Source organism: Macrosteles quadrilineatus, unplaced genomic scaffold (assembly GCF_028750875.1).
Source record: "Macrosteles quadrilineatus isolate MER2022 unplaced genomic scaffold, UCM_ALF_1.0 Scaffold_3__2_contigs__length_128488019, whole genome shotgun sequence".
NCBI classification, from domain to species: Eukaryota; Metazoa; Arthropoda; class Insecta; order Hemiptera; family Cicadellidae; genus Macrosteles; species Macrosteles quadrilineatus.
This window is the reverse complement of record NW_026542596.1, coordinates 74,207,946-74,230,089: the sequence shown is the minus strand read 5'-3', so window position 1 is coordinate 74,230,089 and position 22,144 is coordinate 74,207,946. Positions and strand designations below refer to the sequence as shown.

Here is a 22,144-nt window from a genome sequence, read left to right as displayed (position 1 = left end):
GACCACGTACTGAAATAGATGTTTCTGAAGATTCGGGAGACATACCTTCTATTTTACCTGAATGGGAGATTATTGTTTTGAATCTCTTTGCAGTCAGTAAAAACTATTTACAATCTGTGTTGTTTTTGCTAAACCAAACCTCTGTGGAATTCTGCAGAAAAACTTCAAATTATGTTAGGCCCAAAACATCGATACTACATCAATCAGTATTATAAAATATAATACATGCACTTTAATGCTATCGTAGATAAAATACCAAACTTAAATTGAAATATGTATAACTATTATTTGTCAAAATAAATATTAGGCCTACTAGCTGCGAAATCCACCATGCGATCAGTTTTAGGAGGAAATTAATACATTTACTTTATTTTACAAGTAAAACTTTTTTTTATTTTACACCAAAACTGGATTAGGTTTTTAAGATCTAGAAACAAATTAACTAAAAATAAAACATGGAATCCAAATAAAACTATGTTATGATTAAACAATCCATATAAATCATCCTTCGTAATGGAGACTATTATTTAACTCTCTGCACGTTATTTTCTCCCATGTTTATAATTTGCATGATAATTCTAACCTTGATGTCACCCACATGAAGTCACCTACTGTCATAGACTTTTAACCTTGAGCTTGACATTATGTGACAAATAAATTCACTTGTAGGTACAACACGTTTCAACGCTAATTTCGACATTGTCTAAGCCCTACACTATTGTCTGTTCCGGCTTTAAATCACTTTAATTCAACCAATTAAACTTTAATATTATTAACTTTATTATAAATTATAAATTTATTTAATTGATTATTATTGATTGTTTATAGAAGTGAAAATTGAATACTTGATTGATAGCGCAAACCTATAAAAGTCAGCGCCTTCCGCAGCTGGTCTCGTAAAACGTAAACCATTGTTGACGCTTAATCAGCTGTTTATTGTCAATTGAGCTGTAAGAGTTTACAATGTGGATTAACCTAATTTACAAAGCTCACCACAATCTACAACTACCATTGTAAGGACAAGATTTCGAACAGTGTCAGTTTATGGGAAATTATGTGAAATATTTCCTAGACACATCGTGTTGAGGTTGGAATTGTAGAGTGAATTTGGATGTTTTACGGGCAAATTTTTGTACGGTTAAGATCTTTGTTTTTATAAGAATTTTAGGGTATTTGATTTAGTTTGGGTTTTAAATTGTGTAATTTTGTTTGTTGTTAGTTCATTGACTAGTTAGACCAAAATTAGTTTTCTCAGTAGAATTGACCACAGAACTTCATAAAATTTTGCCTGAACTAAAAAATGTATATTTGAAAATATTGTCAACATATCGCATTTATTTTTATTTTACACGGGGTTTTCAATTTTAGTAGCTTTAGTACAAGTAATCCGTTTTCATTAGATTTGGATAGATCCTATGTAAAACTATGACACTGCCTATAAATATAACTGCAATTTGTAACCAATCAACGAATCAATGAACGACTGATTAAAACGTGGAATGATTTTGAGATTCACCAAATCTAAAGGACCCAGCTGTCTTTAGTAGGCATAGTTGGACTTTTGATAAATAGTCCTAGCTATATAATCAGCTGATCAGACACAAAGCCGTCATATGATTAATTTAACATTCTTTCCGCTCTCATCTTTTGGGATACACAAGGTGTGTCAGCATCGTATAAATCTAATTGTTGATTGGCGGGATTTGAACCCGAGACTGCACGCCAGAAGTACCACGTTACTCTGTGCCACTTTACGCCTCCCACTACTCCGCCTAGGGCAGGGACGTTACCCTTGTTTAAGTCGTATCCCGCAGGTCAGTGCCAACAAGTCTGTGGCACCTTGGACAGACTACTTGTTTGATTGCAATACTCAAGTATAATAGCCCCGACTGCACTTCCTTTGCCTTAGAGCCCCAATAAATGGCTGTTGCTCTTCGACGTTCACCCTTATTAAGCGTTTAGATCCCTTGGTTACAATGAGGGGTAATTACTGTGATCCAGTTAAACTGCATGCAAGTGACTACAGTAGCTAGTAATAGCTATTGCAATAGCTGATTGACTTTTTACTTTTACTTTTCAATGAAATGGCGACCATACAAAACAGGTATTTTAAGCCAAGTATGAATGGAGATGAGTGAAGGATGAGTGGCGCTTAACCATGTTTATGTTCTCTACAATGTTGCTAGGAGAGTTGTTAGAGAACACAGGATAGAGCGAAGGCCCTTGGCCCCAGCGGAGGTTGTGAAACGTATCCTGCTGTAGTGATGAAATACCAGAACGGGTGCACGACTGGGACAACACAGCTACCGGTGTCTGTGTGTAACGGGTACAGGGATTACTTTAGGAAAGCTGTGGTATAAAGTTGGATTTGTTTTGTATAACAGAACACCTGGCAATCATAAAATAAGTAGATTTTGGATGGCAAAAAACTTGACCCAGCTGCCCTTTTTTTTCTTCGAATGATGGGACATTTTTAAGAATCAGATGATATTGATAAGGCAATACAAGGCATTCTACACCCATCCCATACCCAGGAAGAGTGAGCTGGTGTAGTGGCAGAGGACTTCATTCCCTGAGGTCCTAAGTTCAAATCCTGCCAATCACCAATGGATTTTATCTAACTTATAACGCCACAACCCGTAAACCTAGCCTGGTATCGAATTTGGTAATGTCGTAATGGCATCAATAATTAGGCCCACAATACTCTCAGCTATGTCCCTAACATAGCGATTTACTGTGTCTCTACCCAGTTAAACTACATAGTGATAGACACATAGTAAAATATGTTCACAAAATAAAGTGTCAAAACACGTTCACATGTTTTACAACGCAACCGCAACTAATTATTATACAGTTTCCAGCATGTTACACCATTGTATGCATTTGGAATAACAAGTATCACGAACCAAAAAAGGTCCTCGTTAACCACTTGTTTGGCATTGCCGCGTCAATTTCACGGAGAACAAGATGTGCTAAAGACAATACAGAAGCCTTGATATCACAAACCGTGGCGGAACGTCTCGACGACGGCCTTCACGGCGAGAGTCCTGGACTTCCTGGGTCCTCTGGGATAAATCAGTGGAGGAGTCAACCGTTATATCCCTACTTTTCTTTAATCAAGGAGTTGTTGATCGTTCTGTTATGAAAATAATCATAGAATTGAGTTGAAAGACACATCTTGCAAAGCAGGTTTTCTGTATGTATGATCATTAATTTTTGGTACAAATAGGCATGTAATAATGTAATAGGCATATTTTTATAATCAAATTTAAAATCTTAAGCATGGATTATGTGTTTTGTTATTCGGTAACGCTAGAATTTGTTATTTCTCTTATTTGAGAGCAGAGTTCACATAAAGTGGTACGAGAACAGAGACAAATTATAGTTTACCAACAGATTGCTTTAATTGGCCAAAATAGTTGTATAGCTACTAAATATCAAGGAATAAACCATGAACATCAAAACGTGCTCTTTACACGTCAAGAATATATTTCTCTGAATTTGTAAGGAAGTATAGTAAGTATGGAGAAATGCGGAAATGGAACATTATCAAGAATTTAATCATTTTTTCAAATCGTAGTTTACTCTTTAAGAAACAAAAGTTAGTTCTAAATTTTCTGGGAAATTGGTACACAGCACAGCAATGGACAAAACTCTAATAATGCAATAATAGTTTACAATGTATACAAGCAATAGTTCACAGGGTTCTCTCGATAGTTCACTCGATGTACTTAACTCTCATTACACATTAGGCAAAGAACATAAGACCACATTTCCATTCCACCTTGTTCTCAATCACGACTTGGGCGATTCCACGAAGCGCAGATTATCTGGGAGTTTTCGCAGTCTGTCATTCCCGACCGTTATCACTGATCAGCCTGTACGTGATAACGTGCGACGTGCGCGCGGGGAGTGGTCGTGACATTGGCGTTTCGGCGCGACTGCTGCGGGCGTCATCAGGTGCTGGACCCCGACTGCTCCACTTACAGGAAGGGTCCAAGGTTCGCGTAATGAAGTACACGATTATGACAGAGCTGTACTGATAACTGGTCATTTGTCTCGATTGGAGATTTGTGAAGGGTAGACCTTGTTTTGTTTCCTTCTACAAAAATGTAGGAGTGCTGGTGGCTGGTGTGCTATTTGCCAGATTGATTTGTTATCTGACTTTGTAGTTAATTTAAGTGGGTATTGGAATAAATAAGTTTATTGTAACGTGCATAATCATGTATGCAATTTTGCGTGATTCTATATTGAACGCTCTACAGTACTATAGTTCCCTTTCCAGTATATTTGTGTGAACTTTTTACTATAGTCTGTATGATGGAACCTGTCTACCTGGGACTAGTCAGTAGTGTATGTTATTTTGCACGATTCTATTTTGAACGCTGTACTATGATTCCCTTTCCATTACCAGTGGGAAATTTGTTACTATAGTCTGTATGATGGAATCTATCTTCTGGTTTTTCCTCTACCTGAGACTGGCTCGGGTCTTAAACTATTGGCCAGTCCCAGGTAGACGGAGGGCCAGGTTCCATAATACAGTCTATAAATGTCAGTCATAATGGTAAAATTTGTCTAACGTAACTGTCTTGAAACTTAGAAAAAATACGATCATAAGCTAATTAAAAATCAAATTTATCAGGGTGTCTTCTTCTTCTTATGATTTACTGTTAAATTAACATTGGCCTAAATAAATAAAAAGGTATTTATTTAGCCAGCGTTTTTCAGATACAATTCAAAACAACTTTTGTCATTATTCGACTAAATGACGGGAAGTTGACATTTGTAAAGTAGTTTTCCGTAATAACATTCCTGAATATTTCCTTTTTCAACATTTCCTGTTTGAGCATTACTCACAAGTCTGAATCGACTAATTTGCAATGAGAAAGTTCATTTAAGATTATTTATCGCCAGTAATAGATCAAACAAATAAGGAAGCACTTGACCGTATCCTTGTTAGATGGTGATGCATGTTTGGGTCAAGTTGACTGACCTAAAACCATGAGAGTGAATTCTAAATGACACTGTTATATTTAATATGTGTTAATGTAAAGGTAGGTCTTGTATTTTCACTTTTAACAATCGCACATCATACTTTGAAAATCCTTAAGTTCTTTGCACGATAGCGCCTATTGATCTTGGTTATATTGTCAAATGTTCAAAAATTGTACTTGTTAAAGTAATAGATTTTAGATCAAAAGGCTTTTTATAACTTGGTCTTTCGGTACTCTTCAATGCTCATGCTTGGTTCACAAGAAAAAAAATTGAATTTGAGTAGTTGTAAGAGCATTTAAGTTGCAGATTTGTGAAATACGCATGAAAAGCGACCAAACTTGTTCAAAGAACTTCAACGGTTTAATTTACTCTTGATACGAGAATGGGACAAACAACATAATCAGTAACTAAACTAACTTTACGTCTGTTATGTTACCTTAACTATCATTCTACAAAGATATGTTTGGAAACAATTGTGTGGCATGAGTTCAACACTATGGCTGTAAGAAACAAACTCATTCATTTGACCATTGACTATTGGATACTGAGCTGAAGTTGTACCAATAGTTTAAGGTTTCACTTAATTTTCCCTGTGGAAAGAACTTGAAATATTTTTAAATTACCTTTTTTGTAGTAGCCATATTTTGTTCTTGCATATGTATACACTATTCTCAAAATATATTTTGTCACGGAAGTGTGGCATCTTCAGGGATTGTCACAGTGGCGTGTTCTTTTACTATTCTCCAATATTTTACCACGGATTGAAATGAAATAAAATGAAAAATCTTCTTACTATTCAGGCAAAGTTACGGCATTCACGGATTGTGGCATCTTAAAAAAAAAAATTAAAACTAGTCATATAACAGCATAACATCTTCTTCACTGAAATACCATCAACATTTAAGGTTACATTTTATTTGACCCTTGTGGTCTGTTTCAGGTGTGGTGCTCGCAGGTGTTGTCTGTTAGAGTCAAGAGGCCGAGTCTTGGGTTTGCCGAGACAGCAGAAGTAGCCTTCCAGACAGGACCTCCCAGGTTCAAGACATGGGCTACGTTTGCCAGGTAACTTACTTGGCTAAATGTTAGGTTTTAGTGGCGCTATCGAGAAGTAAACTATCTTCTTGAAGTTGTAGCTAGAATTGTGAATTAGTAACCGGTTCAATTGGTCAACCGATAGAATTAGTTGCTGAAAGAGGTAACTTATTCACCCGCAAGGGCAACTTTAATAATATGGCATACGTTCCATCAAACGTGCTATGCAAAACGAAGATAAAAAAACTATTAAAATCTGAAGTCTGCTGCTTCGTTCCTGCACAGGATCTATGCTAGACCCAGATACCATCGGATGTCACTTAATTAATTATGCTTACTAAAGGCGCTATTGAATTACCGTGGCCTAGTAATTGAGCTACTTCGAGGTCACGAATTATGTATATTTGTAGGCATGGTCTGTGGGTGCAATACTCCCTGGTGTGGATTAACGTCCGCATTAGTGAGTACTACGACGATCCGCAGTACTATCCTGATAATGAGACCAATTCGTAAATTACAAGGCAAAAATATGGTTCGAATTCCACTACAAACTGTAGGCCCCTTAGTTGCCATTGGCTGTATGGGCTACTGTCTAAGGATCATGTCGGCCTTAGTCAGCAACAAGACAAGATCGCGCCACTCATCCTACCATTATCTCCATTCATAATTGGCTTAAAATAGTCTACCTACCTTCGTATAGTCGCAATTTCAATGAAAATTAATGCAGTATTAAAGGTGGCATTAGATAGTAAAAAGGCTTGGGGTTGGACAGTACCAAAATAGAAAAAATCCATTGTGGTCGAAATACAATAATCCAACAATTAATTGTATCGCAGTAAAAAAGCCTCAATCACTAAATTGACTTTGAGATCACAAGTATTCTTGCTGTATCCAAAATCTAAGTATATAGCTTAATAGTAACAAGATGTACCTCAGAATTCAAATTTTAAGGTTTTTATAGGAAAGGAAAGTAAAGTTTGTTCGAATTTTCTCGGAATAGTTAAGGATAAGAATCGTGCAAGATCATGAGTTTGATGCGCACTCATTCATCTAAGTCTATTTAATGAGTCTTGAATTGAAAAGCCAACGTTGAATCGATTGTTTATGACTCTGTTTAAATGATATTTCATTATGAAAATTAGATCTACGTGACAGCTGAGTTGTTTCTTATGAAACGTGATATGTTAAAGGGTCTGATGCAAAAATCAATTTCATCACACTGTCCGGAAAACAGCAGTTTTTAGTCCTCTAAATCGTCCGAAAAATCATCGTTTTCGGGTAATTTCAAATTGGGAAGAGAAAAACGTATGGTAAATTTTTGATTTGCTAACCTTAAAATTTTATTAGCACATTGAAACGCTGCTAATCACAAAATATCCCTAAGCTATGTTTGTAAACAACAGGAATGTAAGCATTGATGACTAATTTGTATATACTAAAATTATGTGGTCTAACTTTGTAACGATTAGAAGGCTATTTACACACTATGATGAAAATAGTTGTTCATCACACTGAGCGAAAGTGTCTTTTTGGTACTAATCGCATTTCCAAGCTCGGCGCAATTGCGTACCAAAAAGAGCAACTTTCGCTCTTAGTGATGAAACACTATTACTATTACTTCTTTAGAAGAAAAAACAATTATATTACAATTACAGAATAATTTGATATCAAAGGACAAATCCACAGGAAGAAGGAAAAAATAACAACCTGTGTTTAACTTCCCATTTTAAGAAACTGCATTTCGTATTGTGTTTTCTTCTGTTCTTTCTAGTTTTATTTGTTACTTAAAAGTTTAATATATCGTTTAGACATTCATTAATTAATTGGTCTAAAGAGGAATGCATGAAACCACGGAATTTTATGGAGGGTTAAACAATAATTGGCCATTAAATTTGAATGATGATTAATAACACGTTTCATCATAATGAAGAGACTTAGTGAATTCCTGAGGCTTATTTCAAGCTCATTACTATATTGATTGCATGCAGTTCGTGCATCGTGAAACAAAAATGATTAATAATATTCAGTGTGTGTATGAAATTGCTTATGAATTCTAAATACAGCATTGCAAGATGAATAATTAACATATTGAGTAATGTTTGTAATTTGTCAGTTTCAACACTTAGCAGCTTTTGAACGATTTGTTTTAGACAGTTTTGTTTTAAAACTTTTTTATGAATCACTTGTTGGAATGGTTGTTTACGAATTAAACTTGGATGGCTGAGAACAGTTTTTTTACAAATATATATTTAAATCCGTTCTAACAACATTTGCTTACAATTATGTTAACTGAAATTCCTAATTCCTGCCAAGTAAATTTTCAAGGTGACGCATTCCAGTGGTGCTGATCGGAACCTGATAACTCAATCAAGGTCGTATTGAGATCAGAATGACCTACAATCAGTACGAGTGATTATCAGTAATCAGTCACTCGATAGATTAGGTTGTAAGTATTGTGTGACTGACCAAGTGTGTGATTGTGGAAACTTTCAATCAGCTCGACAACAATGAAAGTCAATGTCGGGTCGAAGTAGGACAGTGGAGATTTTTTAGAACTCTCCGAGATTCCTAATTACTAAATTGGTTGATAATTAACTAAGTAACGTAGTCTCGTTCGTATATTATTATGGTGAACCATATTTTCTGGTGGTTTCAGTGTCATTTTGAACCTACACAAACATTTTCGTATTTAGATGATAAAAATGTATTAGAAAAAGAGCGTTGTTCAAAATTTGTTGATAGGAATGATGAGTTAGCTGAACTATCATAAAACCACGATTTTTTTTATACTAGGGTAGATATCCAATTTGTATGGATCAGTTGAAGTCATTTTTCATCCAAATAGAACATAATTAAAGAGCTTCTGACAGAATATATCGCAGCCAAAATTCTATTCCATCATTTGTCAGTACATAGCTGACGTTAAGCAACATTATGTTAAAACAATTCATTCAATTAGGCTATTTAATTGTTTTATTCTTTAATAATACACGGGTGTAGAATGTTTAAAGAGAACCTATTTACACTCATTTTGGTGGAGTTGTAATAATTTAATTTAGAGTTTTAAATTACTAAGAACATAACAATATTTTATTGACACGAACCAGTTTTACCTGTACATTTTTACACGTCTGAAATGACCTCTTAGGACTTTTACAGTGCTAGTGACAGTTTTCACTACAGTCAACCAAAAACTAGGAAGGTTATTCAAAAGTCTCCAGTTATTCTGATTCATAAACAAAATACAAAAAATCAACTCAATCAAATCTGAGAAGTATATATATTTACTAATATCACAACCGGAACTGATGAAAGTGAATGGCCGACATGTGGAGGTGTGAACCTTGGCACACTGTGTGTGCGTGTATTATTGTATTACCAGTATTACGATTTGAGACGGGGACGCCACCTAGGTGCGTATAACCCATAGCGAAGGATGAGTGTAGAATGAAATGAGATTTCGTGTAGATTTGTTACTGACTTAGACCAGCTGTTTCATTAGCCATGTATTAAAAGCCCAATGATCAAGGTCGTGTGATGAGAGGTAGACGGAGTGTCCGAAGATTGTTGGGAGTACCTCAAGGCTGGACTCTTGGTCCGTTGTTGTTACCTCATATCTGCAGCACGCCTCGCTCCACCCATGCTAATGCATCGAGGCAAGGCTTTCTCGGAAAATATCTGAATAATTGGCTCTTTACTTGTGCATTGCTAATTAATCATGTTGACCTTCGGTGGTTCCAGTTTTGTAGTACTGTATATTTTATTCACAGTTATCCTATTAGTTTAATTCATCTCATCGTACATTTATTTATCATTTTACAGTCTACTATTGTTGGTAACCACTTTTAGTACAAATGCCTTTTTAACAATTTGTACTGAATGACACTCTAGTTGTGAACAGTTTTTAGAATTGTTACTCATTGATTACGATTCAATTAATTCAATTTCAACTATATCGCGAATGAAATAACCACAGAATAATTGTCCGGCAACGTATATATTTTAGATTTTGTCACTTAATATTATAATTCTGTCGTTAATTTAAATGTTTGAAGTAATTGTAATTATTTAAAGCGATGACCTACAAAACATATTTTCACTGGTATCTTAAGCAGGAATTTTCGTAATTTGTATAGGATATTATCTCCTTTTGGTAACTATAGCATGTATTACTGATGGTATTTTCATGTCTAGAGGATAAATCCAGCACTGAATTGTACTTTTATTGTTTTAGATACTTGAAGGGGTTTCATTTCATTTTTTGAAAATAAAACATTGAAACTGCATCTTTAATGCTAATTATTTTAGATCGTTTCTTCCAACCTCATATTTTCTAAATTTACGAAGCATCTTTTCAAAACCTGAAATAAACGTGTATTGTAAAATAAAGTTTTGATCACTTGGGAAAACTTACTATACTTCGTAATGATCAATTGCAGTTGTTTTACGGATGAAAATTAATAATTTATGTCCTATTTCGTAAAAAAAATAATTTCAACATATTTTAATTATTTGTGCCCGTAGTTTATAGTATCATTTAGTTATGACAATTAAATGATAATAATGATACTGATTATTTCACTAAAAAAATTCAAAAATATGATATAAGTACAGTCCATTGTTTAAGTTGTACATACACCAATAGGATTAATATTGGCACGAGCTATATTTGGGATATATTACCATAGATAAAACATACTCCCTTATATTACACAGTAAAGCATCACATTTCAGTAAACATAATATGCTTCTTAATTGCATAAGTTATTGCCAACTAAACGTGTTTTAAATTTTGCGAGTAGAATTTATGTTGGCAACACCATAATACTTCTCTGTGGAAATACTGATGGATTGGGCTCCATTTAAAGTTACGACCAGCTGACGAATTAAAATATGAATGCAAAATAGGAAGACGATGACGTCAGCGAAAGTGAGGACGACCCATGGAGGACGGGTATTGTTCGTGGCGCACATACATTATACTCCATGGAATACCTACTGCTTAATAATGTCAGGGCTAACTTGAGCATTTAGTCGGAAACCGGAACTCCAAGATTTTATTTATCTTTTTACAGCATTCAGCTGACTTAATTGTGGTTAAATAATTGTCATGGGAAGACAAGAACAATTTAGATTTAATTTATGCTGTTCGTATGGTAATTTACCTACTTAGAAGTTAAGATGATGTAATCGTTTTTTTCTCGTTGATTATGATCAACTAGTTGGATACAGTTTAACAAATTTAATCTTTTTCATCTTTACAAGGTTGAAATAGGTACACTTTTATTAAAACACCTTTTAGAGCTAAGAAAGAAATCGTGTTTGTCAAAACCTTATAACTTAAAAAGAATGCTTTATTAGTACAGTGTATGACCACAGGAAAAAGGTCCAATGATAAATAATGCAGTGATGTTAAATAAAAAGGAATACATTTGATTCACTAACCGTTGTGAAAATGTTTACCAGTTTGGCTTGTTGGGAAGAAATATATTTGTATTTTTTCATTGGCAATTATCAATTATCAATCATTGAGATTGGGACGCCACCTACTATAGGTGCGTATTACCAAATAAGAGTGAAGGTCGAACGATGAGTGTAGAATGGTGTTAGATGATCTGTGTAGCTTTGTTACTGACTAAGATCAGCTGTTTCATTTAGCCAGGATCATTTTGATCAGGAACAGCTGGGTCAAAAAACCACCAAAAAGCTAATGAATTTTTTTCAGGATCAAACCAGTGACCTTTTGATTGTTAGGCGAGCACTATAACCAATCATAACCTTGTGGAACTTATAAAGCCGAAACATTAACATTCCTTAATATCATGTTACGGGTTGTCATAAATTTAACAAGGAAAAAAGCATTACGTTTTGTTCGGTCACACAAGTTATAAATGTATATTTTATTAATTAGTTGCCCCATTTTAAGGTAATAAAAGCTACGTAATTTTGATCACCACAGTCCATATTACAATAATCAGCAATAACATTGCGTACTATACATTACACACCATTGTAAGGTGTGTCTAAAGATCCCTGCAAACGAAACTCAATTGAAATGTGCAATTTGGATGGAAGAGGGTTCAATGTGAATATAAGATTATAAGACTAGAATATAATATATTTCCTATTATATAGTATTCCATAAAACAACATTCTCATGAGAAAAACTTAACAACACTTTCCCAGAAGAATCGAGGGAACAAATCCATCATGTTAAATGATTGACTCAGAAAGATTAACACTGTTTCGTAAGAAAAACTACTTTACTATTCACACGAGTGAATTATGCTAATTCAAAAAAGCAATCATTTCTAACAGACAACGACAGACTGTTACTGAGAGAACCTTGAGCCTCCTGGAGGTCGTCTGAAGTGGTAGACCCGACCTGGAGACATGCCAGAGGATGCGCTGGTCGAGGTCGGACCATGGATGTCACCTCCAGGAACAGCGGAGGTCGAGAACTGCAGGAGGTTCAACTAGGATGTATTGATTGTGAAAGTTGTTTAGGTTCAAGGTCGCACATACTGGGGAAGCGTCGTATTTACACGATTTGTTTAGTTAAGACAAATTAATATTGTATAAAAAGATGAACCAATAATGGTGAACTAATAATCGGTGCAATGATTTATGTTTATTTACATATTATAGGATAGGATGATTTTTATGTAGGATCATGAGACAGGTTCCAACATACAGAGTGTAATAGTCAATAGTGTATAACTCCATAAGATAATATAGCTAGGCAGCTGAGAGGATGGAGTGCTCACCTCATAGACAGTAGGGTGTCGGTTATATCCTGAGAAAGTCAGAATCATTTTGTAGGTTCGTAACTGGACTTCTTGATCATTAGGTTTTAATAAGTTGTCCTGTTTAAAGAATCAACTGATCTAATTCAGTAACAAAGCTCATTCGACACTTCACCCATCACATACGAACCCTGCTGTGTCGGCGTTTTACGGATTTAATCCAACCCGAACACTATTGAATTTTGGATAACAGGGTGGACATTCTATGTATTTGAGCCATTAGCGAAGCCATGTTTTCAAATAAACCACAGTTGAATGAGCCCAAATTCTGTGAACATTTTCTCTCTTATGGGTATTCTGGATGTTTGCACTTTTTGCAGCTATTGCCTCAAAAGTACATTGGTGTAGTATTTGTAGTATTTGTAAGCTACAGTAATAACTCATTCGAGGCAAAGTGTAATTTTATAAACACCTTTTAATAGGTTTCAAATCACTTATTACAGTATACATTTATCTGACTAAAATCCTATCTAACCATTGTAACAACTAAAGACATTGTAGACTTCCATCTTGCTTTAACCATTCGAAATAGCGCCACCAGAATTTGACACAGCAAGCTAAAATATATTCAGGTTCTTGGCTCTTATCAGCGAAACCAATGCAGGTCTTTAAAGTTGAGATGAGTCAAATATTGTTCAAATTGAGGAAACAAATTGAATGAAATCGTTTAGTTCCTTCACAGCCCAGTGGTCAAGCACAACGTCCATTAATGTGGTGAGTCATCCTTAGTTGGTCACCCATTCAAGGTTATCAGTAGTTTGTAGGTTAGTTGGGTAAAGGTTGACCAACCTACCACTGTGTTGAATTGATTAGGTAGCCATAACACTATTGTCTTACCTTACTGCAAAGATGATAGTTGGTTTAATTCAACATATTTTAAACTTAAAAATAACATTTCTTAACAGTAAACTTGAAGGTAGATATTTTTGAGACCAAAGATTTGTGAGACATTTTAGATAGTAGAATACACTTTTTTATTGTGAATTCTAAAGCTTTATTTATGTGTGTTTAAAAAAACAATTGATATCTGGTTTCTAACAAACTGGTTTTTTCTTATTTTAGGGTAAACGTTCAAGTACCGATTGATACCTTCAGTCAGATACCTTATATACAGGGTGTACCCTAACTCTCTATCGGTAATGTTACCTGTACATCCACCATTTTTTCAAAACTTAATTTTATAGCAGTTTTTGTAGTGAATTAAATTTCGTACTTAATTACCCAGAGACCTATTTCAAAAAAATATAAGGTCCAGTTAATAGTGGTCATATAAAATCTTTAAAGTCGAATAACATTAAAACCACATTGGGAAACAACATTGCTGTAGTAATGTTTTAGTTGGACGATTTAATTACCCAAGTTAAGAAAATTGGGTTCATAAATAAGGAATACAACTTATTTATTGGATGTTGTATACCTCTTCAAAATTAGTTTTTCCCTTTATTTATGAACCAATTTTCTTTAAATTGGCATCGTTAACAACATTTCAATAAAATTGTCCAAATAAAATATTGCAGTAGCAGTTTTGTTCACCATCGAGTTTGTATGTTATTCAAGTTTAAAGATTTTTAAATGGCCGCCATTATGAGACTAAAATTATGAAATCAAATATTTTTTTATTCAAAGTAGGCGTTTGCGTTGTTAATCTATGTAACAAATTCACTACAAAAGCCGTGTCAATTAAAAATGGTTTTGTTAATAAACGAAATGGTGGCTGTACGGGTACTAATGAGTTTTGGACATTTTAAACATGATATTTTAGTTTGCCTTTGGTCCAGGAATGGTATCTTAAAAGGTTGGTCAGATGTCGGGGACATTCTGTACGTTAATTAGTGTTAGGTATTAATGCATTTAAATTACTATCTTTAGCAGGTATAAGGATGAGCATCTATGAGGAAATATGCGTTTTTTATCTAGTGATATTGTAGGGGTTTTATATATACAGTAAACACATTTCTTAGTCTATGCTTGTACATGCATTTAGAATGACTTGAATTTACTTACATACTTGTTCCCTTTGTTACAGAGAGTTTGTCAACACCTCTTTATTCTGCACGTATTACTTTGGCAACACTGTCTATGTCGTCTTCGTAGCTTCATCTTTTAAACAGGTATTTTTTTCCATTACGGCTTTATACAGGGTGTCTCGGAACTCTCTACCAATATTTTAGGGCATTGTTCCTGGGTAGTTAACATACCTAAATATCATATTTAAATTTTCCGGAAGTCCTTAGTTACTCACACAGCCACCATTTTGTTTTTTAAGTTATTAGTTTTTTTTCTAAGGAATGGTTAAACATACGAAATTGAAACTTTGTACAAACATTTATGACAACAAGGCAAAGCTACCAAAAAAATATGCCAATTTTTAAAATTCATTAAACAAAATGGCGGCCATTTTAAATTTTGTTTCTTAAATAACTCGAAAACAGTTGATTTTACAAAAGTTTTACAATGCTAACTTTTTTAAGGCATTTTTATTACAAATCGATTGACACCTTAATTTTGAATATTGGACAAGTATTAACTGAGATATGGTAGTTTTAGTGATACGTGACCGCTTTCAGCATGCGCTGCAACTAACCTCCAGCGGTTACGTATCACTAAAACTACAATATCCCAGTTAATACTTGTCCAATATTCAAAATTAAGGTGTCAATCGATTTTTAATAAAAGTGCCTTAAAATAGTTATTCTTGTAAAATCTTTGTAAAATCAACAGTTTTCGAGTTATTTAAGAAACAAAATTTAAAATGGCCGCCATTTTGTTTTATGAATTTTAAAAATCGTCATAATTTTTTGGTAGCTTTGTCTAGTTGTCATAAATGTTTGTGCAAAGTTTCGATTTCGTATGTTTAACTATTCCTTAGAAAAAAATTAAAAACGAAAAAAACAAAATGGCGGCTGTGTGAGTAACTAAGGACTTCCGGACAATGTAAATGTGATATTTAGGTATGTTAACTACCCAGGAACAATGCCCTAAAATATTGGTAGAGAGTTCCGGGACACCCTGTATATTTTTAAATCTTTACTGTGGATTTGAGAGACTTCTTAACCTGTGCCCTTCTTTCTAATCAACTATTTTTAGTGCTCTATATTTCGTTTTATTTCAGTAGAGTTAAGTAGGCCCTAACTACAAAACTATATAAACAAATCATAAACTTGTTTATAAATTATTTTATTATCTCTTGATTGACAATTATTTTAAGTATTCGTCTAATCGTACCGGTAAGTAAAGTTTTGAATAGATTCGAATTACTCATACAATAACTAATGCAAATACGCAAAAAGAGTACTTTTTAAGCTTTTCAGCTTATTGGGGTCATTAGTATTTTCTTCTTCAATCATCGATGAATTCATCAATTAAAATAATAGTGTAAATTTAATACATTATGCTTAGTATTTATTTATATTATTTTAGTAAAATTCGTGCTATACGTACAGTAGACTCCCTCTTATCCGTACACCTTTTAACCGTACATCGGTTTAACCAGACTACACTCGACGGAAATGACATCTCTTTAACCGGACAATTGTTATCAGCACATCGGTTTAACCGGAGTAGATCGGCAGGAAGTGGGCGGTACTGAAACTACTGTTCTCGGGGAAAAGATCTGCGATACCTCATTGCAACCGATTTGTATCTGTAATGCATCGGAATAAAATGAAGGCAACTGAACAAAACTGCATTATGTAGTAGACTCCCTCTTATCCTACCTCTCCTCGGGGAGTCCGGATAAGAGGGAGTCTACTACATAATGCAGTTTTGTTCAGTTGCCTTCATTTTATTCCGATGCAATACAGATACAAATCGGTTGCAATGAGGTATCGCAGAACGTCAGGCGTTCTAGAATTGGAATAGTTGGGCATGTGTAATCAAAAACTACTTTTAAAATTAATAAAATGGCTTACGGTTGAAATTTAAATGAAAGGAGTTTGTTAATATTCTGTAAAATGCACGATAACGGAAATACATGCTGTATAATGACCTGACTATTTAAATTGATTAAACTTACAATTATTCAATCCAACGTTAGCTTTAAGCTTTTAATTTTTAGTTGTATTTTGTGAAAAAGAAAAGAGTAAAAAAATATTTAAACTGTGTTTGGTAGATACTGTAGCTAGCTAGATGTTAGCGTCTCATAATATCCTCGGTTTTGGACCACTCCCTTGAAAACATTTTCGATTCTTCCATAGAAAGGTTCTAGTGTAGACTTCAAACTCATTGCAGTAGGCAGCCTGATGTATATGGTACTTAATGTTATTTTGGGTACAAAGCTAAATCATAATAATAAATTTACAAGGGGACCCGTGCACAAATTCTACATTTTTATAGGGCGTGATTCCGAGACAAAATTAATAATACAATATCCTTTTACTCTTTAAAGATTATATTTGTGTGAGGGTGAGAGAGTTTTTAGGTGAATAAAACTACTAATTAAAAAATTAAATTTCATGCTTTTAGATCTACAATATGAATAGTGATTTAAATAAATCAGGTTACATTTACAAGAAAGCTTTTTTAAAATCCATTTTCATAAACTGTTTTTTTTTTTTTTTTTTACAAAAAGAATGTAGTTTAACATTCAACTGAATGATCGTCTGAATGATACCTCAATCTTAAAAATCGGTTGAGTATGGGTGTAAAAGGGATGTTACAAGGAAACCTCTTATATTGTATTAAGTATATAGATATATTTAAGAAAATCAATAGTATTCTTTTCAATACTACAAAGTAAAATTTTTGCCCCCAGGTCATAGACATGAACGCCAACATAGACCTGAACATCCGCTTGTACATCCTCCTATTGGCCATCCCCTTGGTACCTCTCGGCATCATCCGAACCCTCAAGTACCTGGTGCCGTTCTCCGCACTCGCCACCGCCTTCATCATGTTCGGACTTGCCATCACGCTATGGTACACTCTCACAGACCTCCCACCTCTAGAGACCAGACACCAGTTCAGCAGCATAGCACAGCTGCCCCTGTTCTTCTCAACGGTGTTGTTCGCCATGGAGGGAATCGGCACGGTAAGAATGGGGATATGAAGGGGGAAGGGGGTATGAAAGGGCAAGGTGGATTGAAAGGAATAGTGACGTTGCTGATACTTGTTTCTATGGTGATGTTGATGAGACAGTGACTAAAGAGAAGAGAAGGACGACCTAAGGGTTTTCAAAAATAAATTGTGATAAAGAAATATAACTTGAAAGATGATGTACCTAGTTAAAAATGTTTTTTTTTTTATTTAGAGAGCTTTATGTTGTGGAATTTGATTTGTAATCATAGTGACAGAAAAAGGTCTCAGCCTGCATAATATTTAACGAAAATAATATAGACTAGTATAGTAGTATAGTAAGACTAGTATTCATTAAAATTATATACAAGTTTATTATTTCCCATTTTATGTATAAGAATTTAGTAGGATTTTATACCCTCATGCAGTGGCGGTTCTATGACCTCGTCAAGGGGGGGCTACTTGGAGGCCACATTCCCCAAGAAAAGGGGTTCATGGATCCACCCCTAAAAATGTTGGTATTTTTAAAGCCCTTATTTGATTTTCTAAAGCCATTTTTAAAGTCTAGAATTGTATCCAATAACCTTCCATTACAGGACGAACACGAAAATGTAGGTTAAATTTATTTTTCCATCGTCCAATGGGGGGCACTTTAGCGCCCTTGGAACCGCCACTGCCTTCATGGAGATGTGATAATTTTCTGATCACACAACTTTTTACTTTTGCTAATCTTTACTATGTTATTGTATTCTATGTATATCCCATCTCTATTCCCTGTATAATTTATTATATTCCCAGGTGCTACCGATTGAGAACTCTATGAAGAACCCAGAGCACTTCCTAGGCTGCCCTGGAGTCCTCAATATCGCCATGACAGTTGTTGTCTGCCTCTACGCCTTCGTGGGGTTCTGCGGATACCTCAAGTACGGTGAAGAGACCAGGGGAAGTGTCACGCTCAACCTGCCTTACGATCTGTGAGTTTCACATTATACTTTATACTTCAGTTTAGCAGTTGTATTGTCTAATTGTTTAAAGCAAACTTGAGGGTAAGAATAAGAACATTTTTTTCCTTTGAACACCACAGTGCATTAATATTATTCGTCAATTAGATATCTGATACAAGGTCACAACAAACCAGCTTTCATACAAATAACACAATTGAGTTAGAAATGCAACTAAAGGTAGCACTGACACGGTAACTCTGCTAGAAAATCTAGATGCAGTAATTTTGTTAGGTTGGTACCAACTAAGGGAATCAGCTCATAGCTTTCACAATCCCACAATCCCTTAGTTCAGATGAACTAAGTGCAATAAACGTCTTTATTCCCTATTAAAAATGGCAACTGGCAACCCAAGTTTTGTAAATCTCAAATTTGTGCTGCATCAATTTGTACAGTATTACCATTACCTCCAGTTGTATCTCTAGCTCAGTGAATAACTATCAAAATTTCATATAATAATTGAATATAACAATGCTAAAGTGTGGGCACTCCTGAACCTAAACATTTTGTGATCCTATACATTTTCTAAAGGTTTCTAATAATGTAGTTTCTGGAAGGTACAAATTTTTTTGGAAAAATGGTTTATAATCCTAACAGACAAAATAAATTTAATCAATTGGACACTTGATCGTTCAACTACTAAATTTTTATGGTATTTAATTGATTGATGTTTATCTTAAAACTACTACACTCAATAACTTATGAATACTTAGAAGAAAAAACTTATAGATTTTTGTAGAATACATGAAATACTATTTATTGATAATATTTATTTTATCTCATTCCCAAGTTAATCCAGCTTTGCTAGCCTAAATTAGATATTTCAAACTAAACAAACAAATTATTATTGACTACCTAATTGACTTACAATTAAATCATGCCCATTTAACATTTTAAACCATGTGAAAACACAGCTTTGAATGACTCTGTTCTATTCTCCTCAGATTGGGAGAGAGTGTCAAGATCTTAGTGGCATTGTCCATCCTGTTCACCTACGGACTTCAGTTCACCGTCCCCTCGGAGATTGTCTGGAAGAAGATCAGCCACAAGATCAAGGAAGAGAACCATAACAAATGCTACTACATCATGCGGGCCTGCATGATCCTTGGAACTGGTCAGTACTGTATTGAGAACAGGATTGTAGTCCTTAAATACACAGGGGCTTGTGGGATGACCTTGCGCTTTCAGCTGTAGTATGCTGTGATAAATAATCTTGTGAGAAGCAATTAAGGAAGAGCTCAAGGTGTAAACACTGTGTGGAAATTCCTATTGCAAAGGGTACAGAATCTTTCTCCATATCAAGACAGTTGTAGTACATGAGGGCGAGGGGGTGGTGTTGAACTCTGCTCTAGACACCTGCAACTAGTGCTAGACACCACAGTGTACCATGGGATGTATCATCTGTACCGGTACCTTACTCCTCTGTGTTGAATATACATTTTTTAAGAAAATAGAAGCATAAAGATTTTGCTGATCAACAAAGGTTGACAAATCTATAATAGGTACTTGATGTAATTAATAATGGTTTATAATACCAATCAAGAGCCTTTTGTAGCTGCTAATGATTTTCAAAATACGATCTCTGATCCTATTCTAAATGGCGGCTTTTGTGAAACCTTTATTTTTAATAATCGTGATAGTAATCGTCCACCATTCCACAATTTCTACACCATTCATAATCAGAGTTTAAATCTCTACATAATTCTTCAGCTCTTGTACATATTCTTACCACATGTTTCCTGTACAGTTGTGATCGCCATCGCTCTACCAGACCTGGAGCCGTTTATTTCGCTCGTCGGAGCGATTTGTTTCTCCATTCTTGGACTGCTGTGTCCGGCCGTCATCGAGATCGCTACTTTCTGGGAAGAACCGGAGTACTGGGGTTTCCTACGTTGGCGTCTCCTCAAGAACTATCTGCTCTGTCTACTCTCCGTGTTCGCTCTCGTATCCGGAACTTACGCCAGCGTCCGGCAGATCATCGACTCATATCAACACGGCGAATTGTGATAGGTCCAAAATAGGACAGAAGTTCCCGGTGGTAAATACTCATTGGTAAAAGATCAGAAATACTTTGAACTGAACTTGTTTTTTTTTTTTATTTGGCTACTGTATTTTGTGTCAATTTAGTATTCCCCCTTATTTATTTTGATTTAAAAAAGGTTTGAAGTATCAGATAAAAATCTGGTTGCATATTAATCACCTCTAAAACTTATTTTAAAGTTATAAACTATACTAAAATTAAAATGCCAACCTTACATTCAAAGCCATATGTATTTTGACTTCAATCACAATAGGTTACTTAAGCCAAATTATTCAATTTAAGTAATAGGTTTATGTGAAATGTGTGAACATAAATTTATTTGAATATATTCAAGAACCAACCTAATCAAAAGAAGGGGATTTGTACATAAAGATTTGACTTTTTTATAGAACAATTTTTTTTATACTCAGAACACTTTAGTGGTATAAGTTGGCTATCATGTTATCCTCTCATACAGAGTCAATTAATCGATGTTAATTAATTATTTTTCAATTTAAAAACATTTTATTTGGTATTTATTTGGATTTATTTTATATTTCACTCCAATAACTTTTTTTGTTCCTCGTAGCACTATAAAGTAACAATTGAGCCAATTTCATTCATACTGGAATTTGATCTAAATATAAATTTGTAACTTTATAATTATATAGGGTATTTTGCTAATGTGTTTGTAAAAATTGTTTAAGGTCCACATAAAATGTATATCAGAATTTTATTGTTTTAAATCTAGGATTATTATGAATAAAGAACTTAAAATGTTGTTAATCAAGTCCCACCTTAGAAATATGAAATTTATAAAGAATACAAAAATGTGACATTTGTACAGCTTTAATTCTCTTTCTTGCCATGAATGTGAACTTTTTCGGCTTAGTCTCTTTTATATACGTTACCTATCTCCTGGTTTTGGTTTATTTTTTCATCTTGTGAAAAGATACTTAGGCTCTAAAAGTGACTATGGTATTTTTTGGCAACCTTGTAATTTTAGTATTTTACCATTGACAGTATTAATGTAAGATACATTTCTATTTGTAATTTATTGCTAAATGTATTGTACATTACAACTTGATCTTAGTGTAATATTTGTATATTTATTGTAGAAAGTGATGTATTTATTTATATAAATGTTTTGCATTTAAAACGTCTTCATACTTTTTCCTTCACAGTTTCAAACAATTGTTTTTTTTTTATTGATTTGAAGTTCATTATCTTAACTAACTAATATGTTTGCTAATTGTTTTAAATGCACTGAACGGTTT

The 22,144-nt window shown here is 34.3% G+C and overlaps 1 protein-coding gene across 2 annotated transcripts in view; it reads left to right on the top strand.

Annotated features, from left to right (window-relative positions):
* LOC128990947 (proton-coupled amino acid transporter-like protein pathetic) overlaps positions 1–22,026 on the top strand; it is a 57,624-nt gene extending 35,598 nt beyond the window's left edge. For both annotated transcript variants that reach the window (XM_054413622.1, XM_054413623.1), the window contains exons 5-10: positions 5,936–6,057; positions 14,860–14,944; positions 17,587–17,862; positions 18,645–18,820; positions 19,792–19,961; positions 20,595–22,026. In XM_054413622.1, the coding sequence (XP_054269597.1) occupies positions 5,936–6,057; positions 14,860–14,944; positions 17,587–17,862; positions 18,645–18,820; positions 19,792–19,961; positions 20,595–20,854 (1,089 nt within the window). In that variant the 3' untranslated portion in view covers positions 20,855–22,026. The remainder of the gene's footprint in view (positions 1–5,935; positions 6,058–14,859; positions 14,945–17,586; positions 17,863–18,644; positions 18,821–19,791; positions 19,962–20,594) is intronic.
* The last annotated feature ends 118 nt before the right edge of the window (positions 22,027–22,144 follow it).